The 13,905-nt window shown below is 42.5% G+C and overlaps 1 protein-coding gene across 2 annotated transcripts in view; it reads right to left on the bottom strand.

Annotated features, from left to right (window-relative positions):
- The window catches only part of SORCS3 (sortilin related VPS10 domain containing receptor 3), a 637,309-nt gene that overhangs the window by 120,320 nt on the left and 503,084 nt on the right, over positions 1-13,905 (bottom strand). For both annotated transcript variants that reach the window (XM_025274418.2, XM_025274419.2), the window contains exon 8: positions 9,463-9,552. In XM_025274418.2, the coding sequence (XP_025130203.2) occupies positions 9,463-9,552 (90 nt within the window). The remainder of the gene's footprint in view (positions 1-9,462; positions 9,553-13,905) is intronic.

Here is a 13,905-nt window from a genome sequence, read left to right as displayed (position 1 = left end):
GGGCCTCTCCCTTCACTCAATCTTAATTTATGGTTTCAACATTTCTAGGATAGTGGTTTTCATGCCTTTCTTGGGAATCTTCAGATGGGGTTGAAAGAAGGGTGGCCCAGAGGCACAGCCAATGGGTGGGGCTCTGGGTTTCCAAATCTGTTTCAAACATACCAGCACTACTTAGATTTGCTGTATCATGGAGTTCTGTGTAATATTTTAGGAGAAAAAGGTGGGGGGGGGTGGTTCTACTGCTAATAGAATAATATTTGAAAACCATGGTTTATAGAGGAAAGGATATTTAAGCTTGAATTCAGAGTTCTGGGTCATAATAGTGTTCTACTATAAGTCAGCTGCATGATATTGGATGTGTCAGCTTCGCTGAGCTTCCAATTTTCTCACTGAACAGAGTGAAGAGGTTAAGCTACCAATAAAAATAGCTAACATTTGGGCATACTCTAAGTCATCTAAATGCATTATTTCAATTAAAAAAATCCAAATAATTCTACAGTGGAGGTAGTATGATTATTTCCATTTTACTAAGAAATTAAATATGGCACACAGAGGTTTACCAACTTGCTTCAGATTATATAACTCATAAGTAGCCAAACCATGTTTTGAACCTCTGTGACATGATTTTAACCTAATTGTTAGCTTCTAACTAGTTGTATACATAACTGCTAAGCCAGAAGTTGCAAATGAATGACCCATGAAATGAATATGAATCATAATTGTTTGGTCTGATTATTATTGTTGTTGTTGTTCAGTCACTAAGTCTTATATGACTTTTTCACAGCTCCATGGATTGAAGCCCACCAGGCTCCTCTGTCATATGGAGTGGGCTGCCATTTCCTTTACCAGGAGATCTTCCTGACCCAGGGATTGAACCCACATCTGCTGCATTGGCAGGTGGATTTCTTTACCTCTCTGCCACCAGGGAAGCCCTTGGTTTGACCAAAACCTCTACCATATACCTGAAAGTGTAGTATTTTAGATGGAGTCAGTACTCATTGAAGTCTTAGCCTTCCACACCCAAAGATTCCTATCATCTGCCTGCTACTGCTACTGCTGCTAAGTCACTCCAGCTGTGTCCGACTGCGCGACCCCATAGACAGCGGCCCACCAGGCTCCCCCATACCTGGGATTCTCCAGGCAAGAACACTGGAGTGGGTTGCCATTTCCTTCTCCAATGCATGAAAGTGAAAAGTGAAAATGAAGTCGCTCAGTCGTGTTCAACTCTTTGCAACCCCATGGACTGCAGCCTCCCAAGGCTCCTCCATCCATGGGATTTTCCAGGCAAGAGAACTGGAGTGGGATTCCATTGCCTTCTCCAATCATCTGCCTATATATATATTAATGTTACCTTCTTGGTCCCTCAAGTCACTTTGATTTGTATCCCTAATTCCTAATTCTAATTGTATTTAGAAATGACTGGGTCATTTCTAAAATCATTTCTAATAGTTCAGAATTCAAAATAGTTTTCAAAACCCAGTTTGCATATGTGGCTAGGAACTGTACACATATTATCACAAACTCAAGTCATTACCTAAATAACTTATACTGTCAGAAGGAAATGTTGACCTGGATAAACATTTGACAACACAAGAGTAATTTTTAAAATGAATAACTATGAGTATACAAATGCATATGCCAAGGAGTAACAGCATGCTGGAAAAGCAAAAGAGAGGCATCCTTGTCACTGATGCAGAAAGCACTGGTGACAGGGACACAGGCAAGGGAAGTGACAGTAAGTGAACACGTAGGGTGGATCTAGCCTTTACCTTATTAGACCAACCTTTCCCAGATATGCTTTCAACAAAAAAACAGGAGCAGCCATGTCTATAATATCAGAACCATGGAGAGCTCCTCCGAGCTGATTTCAAAAAGAAGCAAACTCATTTGATTTGGACAGCTGGGAGGTGGGGAAAGTAAGAAATGGAGTTCTGGATCTTTTTTATTGGAGATCCTCTGTGAAATCTCAGCCTCTAGCCTTGGACTTCCGAGGTCACCTTGACTAAGACCTCACCTGCTCTGCTCGTTTGTGTTTACACACCTTGTAGAATTGCAGGTTCCTGCTGAGGTGCTTGAAAATGGAAATGAGGCTTACTCTTAAAAACCATCTGATGAAGTCATGTTGTGCTGGTGTGGAATGAAAGCCCAGGAACCCAGTAGGAGGGGAAATAGCAGCTGCAGGAAATTCGGATTAAATTCACTTACCCTGTTAAAAATGCAATAGAAATGCTTGGCTTTCCCCAGATGTTTTGGTCATAAAAATGAATGAGCTAAGTTATTTTAGACTAAACTAATGTAAAAGAATGGGGCGGGGGGAACAACTTAAAACACTGGGACATGGTCAGGATTAGAAGCAGCCAGATTTGCTGTGAGTGCATCTTAGTTTAGACCTGCACTGGGACTGTGTCACATGGTGAGCGGGAATTCCAGGCTCTAGGATGAGAGACTACTCTCTACTATATAGAGTTATGGGATTTCTGCTTGAGAATTCCTTAGCTAGTCAAAGTCACTTAGCTAATAAAGTACATTACTAAGATTTGAGCCTAAGACTACCTAAAGAAGTTAAACTCCTTACCAGTGGGTGTATAATGCAGTGTGCATCAGTATGACCTGGAGCTCCTGATAGCATGCAGACTCAGGGTACCCAATGCCTGAGATTCTGATTCAGTGTGTCTGGTGTGGAACCTTGGGTTCTATCACCTGAACAACCCTCCAGATGATGCTAGTACATGCAATTTGGTGCGTCAATTCTTGAAAAACTCTGAACGATGTGTCCTCTCTCCTAACAAGTCTTAGAATTGAACAGGGGTCAACCAAGAATCAGAATATTAAGTCTTCTAGAAAAACAACAACAAAAAAGCACTGTTACTTAAAATTGGTCCAATAGGAATCTGAATGACAACAAAACTTATTTCTTTCATCTTGCTACCCCAACCTAATTTCAAAGCATGTGTCACTTCCTTATTTAAATGATTATAAATAACACTCCCCCTACACCCTCTCAATACAGTCAATAGGAAGAATCATAGTTGCTTTTTGAAAAATTTAAGCTTATAACTTCCTAGGTGGACAATAATAAAAATACCTCTGCGTTATTGAAACATTTTATTTAATCTGGGCCCAGTATAACTTCATTCTTGTGCCAAACACCATAATAAATACAGAGAAGAACAAAACATGGGGCCTGACTCCCACTTGGTGGTGGAGACATCACAAACTTGTGTAGCCTTTTGTGAACTTGACTAAGGACTATAATAGACATCCTGAAAATGGTGAAAGGAGTACAAAGGCTTAGAGGTGAGAGAGAGGGTGGAGCATTCAGGGGAATGTATGGAACCTAGAAGAGCCTGAAGGCAATTTTCTGCTGAGGAAGATGAAGATAGAAAGTGGTCACATTACAAGGGATTCTGTATGGCACAGTGAAGTTCTACCCTGAAGAGGGTACAAAGGTGACACAAGATTTGAAGCAGAAGGAGAAAATTAGAGTTGGTTAATGCATAGATTTTGTTTAAGATGATCAAGTTCTTTACATGATAATATTCAGTGTGGAAGCAATGTGATGAGTGGATTTAAATGGGGCAATGCTAGAGGCAAGGAGAAGTTTTAAAAGGTCATGGCAACCTTCTAGGCAGGAGTGTACAAGGGCTGAACTGAGGAAGTAGATTCTCTATAAAAACCCTATGGAATGAACTGGTGAAGTAGTAAGGAGGTGGCATGTACAGGGGCTAAGGCAGAAGGCCATATCTTTAATATCTCAGATATCTGACTTACAAAATTTTCTATTTTTTCTTAGAGTATTCATTACAATCAAGATTAATAATCTACTTCTATAATTATCTGTGTGATGTCTGCCTCTCTCATTAGACTCTAAGCTCCCAGAGAGCGGAAGCTATGTCTCTCTTTTTTATTAGTTTATTTTTAGCACTTACCAGAGTATCTAGCATGTGGTAGACATCCAACACAAGCTTACTGAGTAAATAAATGAAGTAAATAAGTAAACATGTGAGGAGGAGGAGATATAAAGGACCAAAGGGAGAGACTCTGAGCTCAGTTGTTAAATGGGACTATTAAGGAGAGAAATATCAATAACCTCAGATATGCAGATGACACCACCCTTATGGCAGAAAGTGAAGAGGAACTCAAAAGCCTCTTGATGAAAGTGAAAGAGGAGAGTGGAAAAGTTGGCTTAAAGCTCAACATTCAGAAAACGAAGATCATGGCATCCGGTCCCATCACTTCATGGGAAATAGGTGGGGAAACAGTGGAAACAGTGTCAGACTTTATTTTGGGGGGCTCCAAAATCACTGCAGATAGTGATTGCAGCCATGAAATTAAAAGACGCTTACTCCTTGGAAGGAAAGTTATGACCAACCTAGATAGCATATTCAAAAGCAGAGACATTACTTTGCCAACAAAGGTCCGTCTAGTCAAGGCTATGGTTTTTCCAGTGGTCATGTATGGATCTGAGAGTTGGACTGTGAAGAAAGCTGAGCATCAAAGAATTGATGCTTTTGAACTGTGGTGTTGGAGAAGACTCTTGAGAGTCCCTTGGACTGCAAGGAGATCCAACCAGTCCATTCTAAAGGAGATCAGTCCTGGGTGTTCTTTGGAAGGACTGATGTTGAAGCTGAAACTCCAGTACTTTGGCCACCTCATGCGAAGAGTTGACTCATTGGAAAAGACTCTGATGCTGGGAGGGATTGGGGGCAGGAGGAGAAGGGGACAACAGAGGATGAGATGGCTCGACAGCATCACCGACTCAATGGACGTGAGTTTGAGTGAACTCCGGGAGTTGGTGATGGACAGGGAGGCCTGGCGTGCTGCAATTCATGGGGTCGCAGAGAGTCGGACACAACTGAGTGACTGAACTGAACTGAACTGAAGGGGATGTCCATCTAAACGGCAGTTAACAATGCAGTTCAGAATTTAATGCACAGATGCGCATAGGAGCTGTGGATATAGAACTCATCAGTATGAAGAGAAGGAATGAGGTCACTCAGGAACCATGAAGGAAGCAAGGAGAACTTAGGAACATCAACATTTTAAGGATAGCAAGGGAAGGGGATCCAGGAAAGGAAATCGGGGGGTGGGGGGCGGGGAACACTGCCAAAGGGAATCTACACACCAAGTATTAATTTTTCTCCCACCAGTGTCAGATGCTCCAGAGAGGTTTAAAAAAACAAAAAAAGATAAAGATATGGAGATGTCTGGTTGGATTTGGCATGTAGGCAGTAACAATGGCTAACAGATTTTTAGTGGAATAGTGGAGAGATGGATGTGGGAGAGCTGAGGAAAACTAGCAGCAAGTTCAAGAGTGAATGAAAGTGAGAAAAGAGGTTAGAACTACAGATGACTCTTTAGGAAGTAAGGCTGTGACAGAGCAAGGAAGGCGAAATCAGCATTTGGGGAGATGCAAACATTAAGGAAAACATTCCTAAGGAAATTAAGGAAAAGGTTAACATCACTATGATTATAATAAAGTATCTGAAGCTTATTTCCCCCCTCCTCTTACATTATTCAAAGTGGGATTAACTGTGGGATTTATGCAAGCAGAACTCAGGAACATCAACATTTTAAGGACGGCAAGGGAACAGGATCCAGGAAAGGAAACCAGAAAAAAAAAAAAGTGGGGTTTCTACTGTCAGAAACAAACCTAGACTCAGGTAAGGAGAGATTTTATTTGAAAACACTATTGTAATAGGGAAAGCACTCTGATCAAAAGACCTGCAAGCACCCCCAGAGTGAGGGCAGAAAAGAATCACTTGTTTGGGGAGAAGTAAAGTAAGGCTGGAATGCGCTGTGGGGAGTGAGGTGAATAGGTAGGAAATTGTTTTCCTTAAGGTCAGGTGATTCTCAGAAGAAAAGTCAGACTTAAGTTTGGTCCAGTTGAATTAACAAGCATTTTATCCAGATTGGTCAGTGGGGACAAATGGTTCAGCTAATCATTTACGAGAAAAAGGACAGGAATCTGGTTTTGCCAAAGGTAAACACAAGGAACATTTAAGAGAAGGCAGGGGTGGGGGGTTTGCAGTAAACCATGTTCAGGAACACAAAAAGGTAGGAGGATTTCCTAAATGTTGCTGTTTTCCAGGAATCTGGAGCTCAAGTCAAGTTCAACATTGTCATCAATGAACTGAGTTCCACGTAAAAATAAACCAGCAAAAAACAATTTTTTCTCTTGCAGAAATGACTGTTACAATAGGAAGTCAAGAATAAGTCCAGAATCTAAGAGACAAGTGGAGGTCTATGAGACTCAGAGCGGTCCAGTGAGGCAAGCAGCTTTGAAAGCAAGGGAAGTCTGGGATATGACCCTATCAGGAACTCAACTGGCATGTTAAGAGCATTAGTAGTATTTCCCCTGATCACAAGTGTTGCTTAGACTTGCCCAGCACATTATGCTTTACTAAAAACAAGTCATTTGCTGCATCCTTACAACTTTGCCACGTGGTATTATGATACCCATTTCACAGATTAGAAGACATGGGCTCATAGATGAGCAGGTGGCAGAAAGTCCTGGTTTCTGTTCATCCTCTTCATGAGCTCCATTGTCTTTTCCCGAGGCTGCCAGGGCTCCCTTCATCTGGCTCCAAGCCCTCTGCTGGTGCGTGCTTTTCATGACAGTGGCTTGAGAGCGCCAACTCGATGCCCAGGGGCTGGGTTATGGAGGACTCAGCACAAGGTTGCTGCCCCTAGTAATGCTGCTCATTATTAATGGCCTTCATTTCCTTCCCTGCAAAACACTCCAAAGCCAAGGAGTGCCCCAGGAGAGCATATTCTGAACAGACTGGGAGTAGAAGTGTGAGAGCAATGATGACAGGGAGCTTTTCTGTGTCTTTGTGTTTAACCAAGATGCCCAGCAGCAGCTGTGGCACTATGTGGAATGGCAACAACTTGTTTAAAAGCCATTTCAATTTTTAAACAATGGAAAGAACCAATCTCCTTCCGCCCACTCTGTCCTCACATCCTAGTCCGAGGTTACAAAAATCCGGGTCAAGGCCGACTAATAAAGGGGATCAATAACCATCCAGCCATTTTCACAGCAGCCCTCATATTAATGAGAAGCTGTTCTGGATGAAGTTCTATCAAAGGAGCCGCATGGATGGTAGTCCATCGCAGTAAATTGCCATGGGGCTGCTAATCACTAATGGAGTGTTCTAGGGTTGTGATCGATGCCAGGCTTCATTTGTTCCCACCTGCAGACATACTGCCCAGGGGAGCAAACTGTTTGTTTTCCTGAGAAGGTTAAAAATACATAAAATAGGCATACATAAAGAAACAAAATAGGTGCTACATGGAGAATGTGGTTTAGAAAGTTCCTGAAACTCTTTTCCTGGGCCAATACATGGAAATCACCAGATTGCTGCTAAAGGTCATTCTCATGAGCATGAACTTCCTCTTCTTCATGTTCTGCAAGAAGCATACCTCTTTCCTGCTTGGGTTTAGAATAGCTGATGGGTACATCCTACAACCATGATCCTATAAAATGGTCCTATAAAGTCAATCACAAAGACATTACAGAAAGTGAGAGATTAATGCCTGTGGCCCCTGGGGCTACTTACTATGATCCTTGCCAACATCTCCATCTCTTCTATGCAACCCTGTCCCTTAACATGGCCTTCTAGTTTGTTAAACATGTGCACACATGTGTGCATGCTAAGTCACTTCAGTTGTGTCTGACTCTTTTAACCCTATGAACTGTAGCCCACCAGGCTCCTCTGTTCATGGGATTCTCCAGGGAAGAATACTGGAGTGGGTTGCCATTTCCTCCTCCAAGGGATCTTCTCGAACCAGGGATTGAACCTGTATCTCTTACATCTCCTGCACTGGCAGGTAGGCTCTTTACCTTTAGCACCACCTGGGAAGCCTTCTCTTAAAATAGGGCCAGTGTATGTATTTTCTACCAGTTTCCTAAACACTTATTTTCAAGGTTAACTCCTCATCTTCCTTGAATCATCTTAAGTATCACTTTCTTTAGAAAACTAGCCCTCACTACCCATATTTGGTGAGCTTCAACTATCATGTCACAGTGGACCTTGAACTTCTGTGCCTAGAACACCTCTCATACCCACAATTGCTTGTTTACCATCTCTACCAGAATACAAGCTTTATGAAGGTAGGGAATGTCTGTGTCTTATTTACCACTCTAACCACAAAGCTTAGCTCAATGCATGGCACTGAGTAAAAACCTAAATGGAAGAAAGACAAGATCAATAGGTGAATAAAGAAAGGAAAAAATGAATGAATATGTGCATGATTATATGAATAAATGAATGGATAAAAGCAACTAGGGGTAGATGGTTATCTACCTTCTTATCTCATAATCCCATCTGCCTCTGTACTCATTTCACTTTTCATGATATGCTTCCTAGCACCAGCTTGGAGATCTAAGTCTTTGTAACTTTACATTTGATATATGTCCAATCTGAGACTTGGCTTCTTTGCAGCCTCAATAATGCAACTGAGGCTTTAATGCAATTAAGGCCTGCCCATGTTCACACTGAGGTTCTAAGATCCATCTCCTCCAAGGAGCCACTGTTTACAAGGGATGAGGCCCACAGAATAAGTGTTGTGATTTTCCAAAACAGGAGTTAAAATGCCATGATTCAATATTAACATTATAGTAAATTATTCCTTTTTAATTACTCATTGTGGCAGAAGGGAGTGGAAGTACAAGCAGTGCATTTATATTTAGCATTAAAATGTAGAGAGAAGCATGAAAGACGTGGGACTCACCTGTGCACCTTACATATATATAACTGTATGCAGCCCCAGGGGCCATGGGCATTAATTTCTCATTTTCTGTAACATCTGTAATTGACTTTATAGGACCATTGTATAGGATCACAGTTGCAGAATGTACCCATCAGCTACACACTCTCTCTGATGTACCCATCAGCTACAGTCTCTCTCTTTCTCTCTGACACACAGACACACACACACATATATGTGTGTGTGCATATAAAGTTTCTACCTAGGCCATTCTGAGTCTGGCCTTCTATTCATCAATAAGGCTCTTGTGAAAGATAGGGACCCACAGAAGAGATTTCAAAGCTAGTGTTCCTTTCACTACCAGTCCTGGGAAACGACACAAGGTTATACTGTATATTTGAGTCATAGGAAATCAAAACTCTTGCCTGGGTATCCTGCTGGGAGGGGAACACAGAACCCAGATTCACTGACATGCTGCTGCTGCTACTGCTGCTGCTAAGTCGCTTCAGTCATGTCCGACTCTGTGCGACCCCATAGATGGCAGCCCAGCAGGCTCCCCTGTCTCTTGCCTGGGATACTCCAGGCAAAAACACTGGAGTGGGTTGCCATTTGAGCAGAGGCCAAACCCCCAGTGGTAAGTCAGGCTGAATGCCTGCTGTCTCCCAGAAAGGGATCAAACCTTCCGCAGCCCAACAAGACAGAATTTCCCTGCTGCTTTGTCTGGCAGGACCCAGGGCAGCAGGTGATGAATACCTTGGGCAGTGAGTACTTGGGCAGCTTTATCTGAGCGAAGGCCTCTCTCCGGTAGGACACGTAGTAGCTGGCTCTTCCACCAGTTGTTACCTGGATCATAAGGAAACACAGAAAGGTCAGATGGGGCTACAGATCCAGTGCAAGGTGGAAAGTAGTAGCCTCTCCATCAAAAACCACGGTAGGTTTGTGACAACCTTTAAGGGAATATTCCCTGCTGCCTTTGATCCTCCAACCCCACGGCACCCTAAGTTACTCCCATGTCACAGCACTTAGACAATAAATGAGCAATTCCAGCAGTCTTTCCCCATGGCTGGTGATATCTGGGGGAGCAGGGACTCTCTACTTGGTCACTATGCTCTGAATTCATACACAATAAATATTTTCAACAGAAAACAGAGAAGCTATTGATATGGGCTATACTTATGATCTACATATTCTATTCTTTTCTTAACAGTTTTTAATCTATTGCAATGATGACATGATTATCAAAGAAAGTATTTTTCTGAATCTGGATAATTACTATTGCTCAAAGCTCTTGTTACTTTGCAATTAATTTCACTTCCCATTTGAGCACAATTTCCCTTTATTTTTACAAATCCATGCACTGAACAGATACTTATTGATTCTTTCCATATGCAAGTTAATTAAAGGCATCAAAAGTCAAAGAAAGAACTCTGGATTTGAAAATCAGAAATCCGAAGCCTGAATCTCAGTTCTACTAGTTCATGACTGGTGACATCAAGGTCTGAAACCTCACTAGAGGAAAGATGGCTTCTTAGAGGAACCCAGAAACCACAGCAAGAAATGGTCCTCTGGCTTGCACTTGCTGGAAAGCCTGCCAAATTGCATAGCTCTGCAGATGGCTGCTCTTGGTCCAATTACCCTAACTCAGGGGAGATTAATATTCACAGGAGAAGACAACATAGCCTGTTCAGAGAAAATAGCAGGGAGACAATAGCAACCAGACTTCTGTGCTGAGGAGGCAATTACTGGGAGCACAGGCTCTGTGCTCACTAAGACCCCAGCACTTGCTGGAGACAGGCCAGTCCCCCAAATCTGGTCCAACCCTGGTGCCCATCCATAGCGGCTGCTGAGAGTGGGAGGTTGTTACATTTCTAGTGAAAGCCACCCATCGCTCCTCACCCTGAGGCATGGCATCTCCTGTGGCTCCTCCTTAACCTCTGCAGATTGGAAGCCCACAAAGCAGGCACCACAAGCTGCCAGGGAGAGCAGATGTTCGAGTCAGTGTGAGGGCAGAGCTGTGAAAAAAAAACCTGGTGCAAAGACTTAGGCTGGAAACCAACAGGGGAGACCAGCTTTCTGCCTGATGGTCATTGCTGTCCTCACATCTCTATTTTCTAACTAGAATCACTCTTGTCTTGTATTCCAAGACCTTTATTTTTTTTTTTTCTGGGTAAGATATCTGTTCGAAATCTATGTTGTTCTATGTCAGCTTAGAGGTGGGATGTTGACAGATTAAGATCAATGAGTTGCAGAGAACTTTTTTTTTTCTTTTTAAAATAAATCTCAATTGCATAGAATCTGGTTAAAATGTAACCCTTGGTTCTAAACACAGTCACCATTAATCCTGGCAATTATTTGCTTCTTTAATTTGCTATTTATTTGCTTCTTTAATTTGGTTTTACTTTTAATTGTAAAACCAACACATGCAAACATACCTGCAAAACCCAAGAAGCAGATCAGTAGTTTTGAAATTTCGGGATGCACCAGAATCACCTGGAAAGCTTGTTAAAACTCAGACTGCTGGGCCCCACCCATGGAGACTCTGATTCAATCAGTCTGGGTGGGGTCCAAGAGTTGCTTTTTCTAATAAGTTTCCAGATGATGTTGATGCTGCTGGTCTGGGGACCACACTTGGAGCAGCACAGAAGCAGAACTTTAATGCCAACTGACATACAGCTCTGTGCCTCTCTGCTCCTCATCTATCTTGAACCCGGCCTCACTCTCAGATGCAGCTTCTTTCCTGAATTTTGTGCTTAGTGATGATAAAATTTTGTTGTTGTTTTTTTTAACCAAGGTGAAATTCATATAAGAGAAAATTAACCATTTTACAGTGTACAATTCAGTGACATTCAGCATATTCACAGTGTTATACTACCACCACCTCATATGGTTCTAAATCATTTTTATCACCCCCACAAGAAGACCATTTGCCCAGTGATAAAGCTTTTAAACCCCAGAATAATCCTCTATCAAATGCTTAAAAATCAGTTCTCTACAAGACATCCTGAACCTCACCATCCTCACTTTTAGTGAATGAGCCCAGCATCAGAAGAGGCAAATCCCAGCACTAACGCCGGCCAGAACTCAGCAACTAAAAACGCCTTTCCCCAGGAGACCCAGTCAGTCACCTCCATAGGGAACAGGATGACAGCAACTGCCAGACTTCTCATCAGTAGCACAGAGCAAGGCTGGTGGGGTTTCCAAATCACCGAGGCTTGAAGGAAAGCAAAGTCGTCCCCTTGAGTGTGTGTTCAGTCCCACTGACTCTGGAACTCAGGCCAGCTGTGCCTGTTATAGCCCTCTTCAAGCATAGACTCTCTCTCTTTCTCTCTCTCTCTCTCTCTCTCTCTCTCTCTCTCTCTCACACACACACACACACACACACACACATACCACCCGGGAGAGTCTGCACTTAAGTATATCATAAAGATGGAACTACACTTCAGAAATACCATGGAATAAAGTATTAAACGGCTGCACAAAGCCCAAGGAGCGCAGAGGCTATCTGCTGCCTCTGACATCACAGCACCCCCCAGAGACATCCAGGGGCTCCTGCAGCCCTCCCTCTGTCCCAGTCATGCCACTGGCTGTTCTGCAGGATCCAACCTGAGGCTTCATACCTCATGTAAGGCCCAGGAGTTCACGGGCCTTGGTGTGGACAGCACCATTCTAACTTCTCCCTCCTCTTAGTTCCTGAATTTTGTTATTTCCATTTCTACAGCACTTTCAACATTTACTCCTGTGGTGTACATATACCTATAGTGATCCCTCCATGTCTTATTATAAGGTTATAACTTCTTAATTCCTAAATAATGCTGGTCTCATGGCAGGCAATCAGTGGATGCATGATGATAAAAATAATGATAAAATTGTCATCAATTGGGTTCATCTTCCATGCTCCAGAACTGCACGTAGCCCTTATATAAATTATCTATTAATAGTTTAACCCCACGGACAACCCTTCCGAGTCTATGGAATGACTTGCCCAAGACAAGTATGAACCTAGTGAAGTTTGGCTCTAAGCCTGCTCTCCTCCTCCTGTGACTGACAAATCCTCTCTTCATCTTATTCATGTCACCAGTTGTATTGTACTTCCAGCACTACATTTCCTTGATTCCAATGTCTTTAAAACATGTTCTTTTAAATTGCTCTAACTGACATGTGTGTATATGTTTACATTCCCAGAAAATCTGTCATGGCATTGATGCTACATCTTAAAAATGATGCCTTCTTAGAAAAGAAGTGGTGAGTTAATAAAAACAAGCAGAGCAGTGATTACCATGCAGTGAAAACTTATAACATGGAAGATGCTACAATAAGCAGTTTCTAAATCATACTTCATTTACATATATACATATACACACACACATTATATTATATATTCCTGACCCATAGAGGATATAGCCTCTATAGGTCAGGAAATAGAGGCTAAAAGGTCACTAATTTGTCCAACAACATACAGCCCTTCATTGACCCTGCTGCTAAGCTGCTAAGTCACTTCAGTCGTGTCCAATTCTGTGTGACCCCATAGATGGCAGCCGACCAGGCTCCCCCATCCCTGGGATTCTCCAGGCAAGAACACTGGAGTGGGTTGCCATTTCCTTCTCCAGTGCATGAAAGTGAAAAGTGAAAGTGAAATCGCTCAGTCGTATCCGACCCTCAGCGATCCCATGGACTGCAGCCTTCCAGGCTCCTCCATCCATGGGATTTTCCAGGCAAGAGTACTGGAGTGGGGTGCCATTGCCTTCTCCGTCACGCTCCTCACTCCTTCCCAAGAGTCCAAAGTGTCCCACCGACAAGCAGGAGCTCCTTGGGAAACACTTCTTACCTAAGAGTCACCCTGCTGATCTCAGTCTAACCCTCATTTCACTCACTCTGGAAATGGAGAGAACTTGAGGACCATTTACCCCAGTCTCCCTAAACTCTGCCAAGTTCCAACACCCAGGAGCCAAAGTTTTCCTGTGAACCCTGTATGTCCAATGGCAAAAAAATCATAAAACTACTTCAGATGATTTATAGCTATAATTTACAGCTAATTCATAACTTTTACCAAAACAAATCATTACTTATCTCTGGTCTTCAGTTTCCCCACCCATAAAGTACAGCTAATACTTCCCTAAGACAATTTATATGAAAAAGCCCAATACAATGCCCAACGTAAAGTAGGCATTAGATAACAGGTTGCTTTTATCTAAGAAG

Source organism: Bubalus bubalis, chromosome 23, assembly GCF_019923935.1.
Source record: "Bubalus bubalis isolate 160015118507 breed Murrah chromosome 23, NDDB_SH_1, whole genome shotgun sequence".
Classification (NCBI taxonomy): Eukaryota; Metazoa; Chordata; class Mammalia; order Artiodactyla; family Bovidae; genus Bubalus; species Bubalus bubalis.
This window is presented reverse-complemented; position numbering and strand designations above follow the sequence as displayed.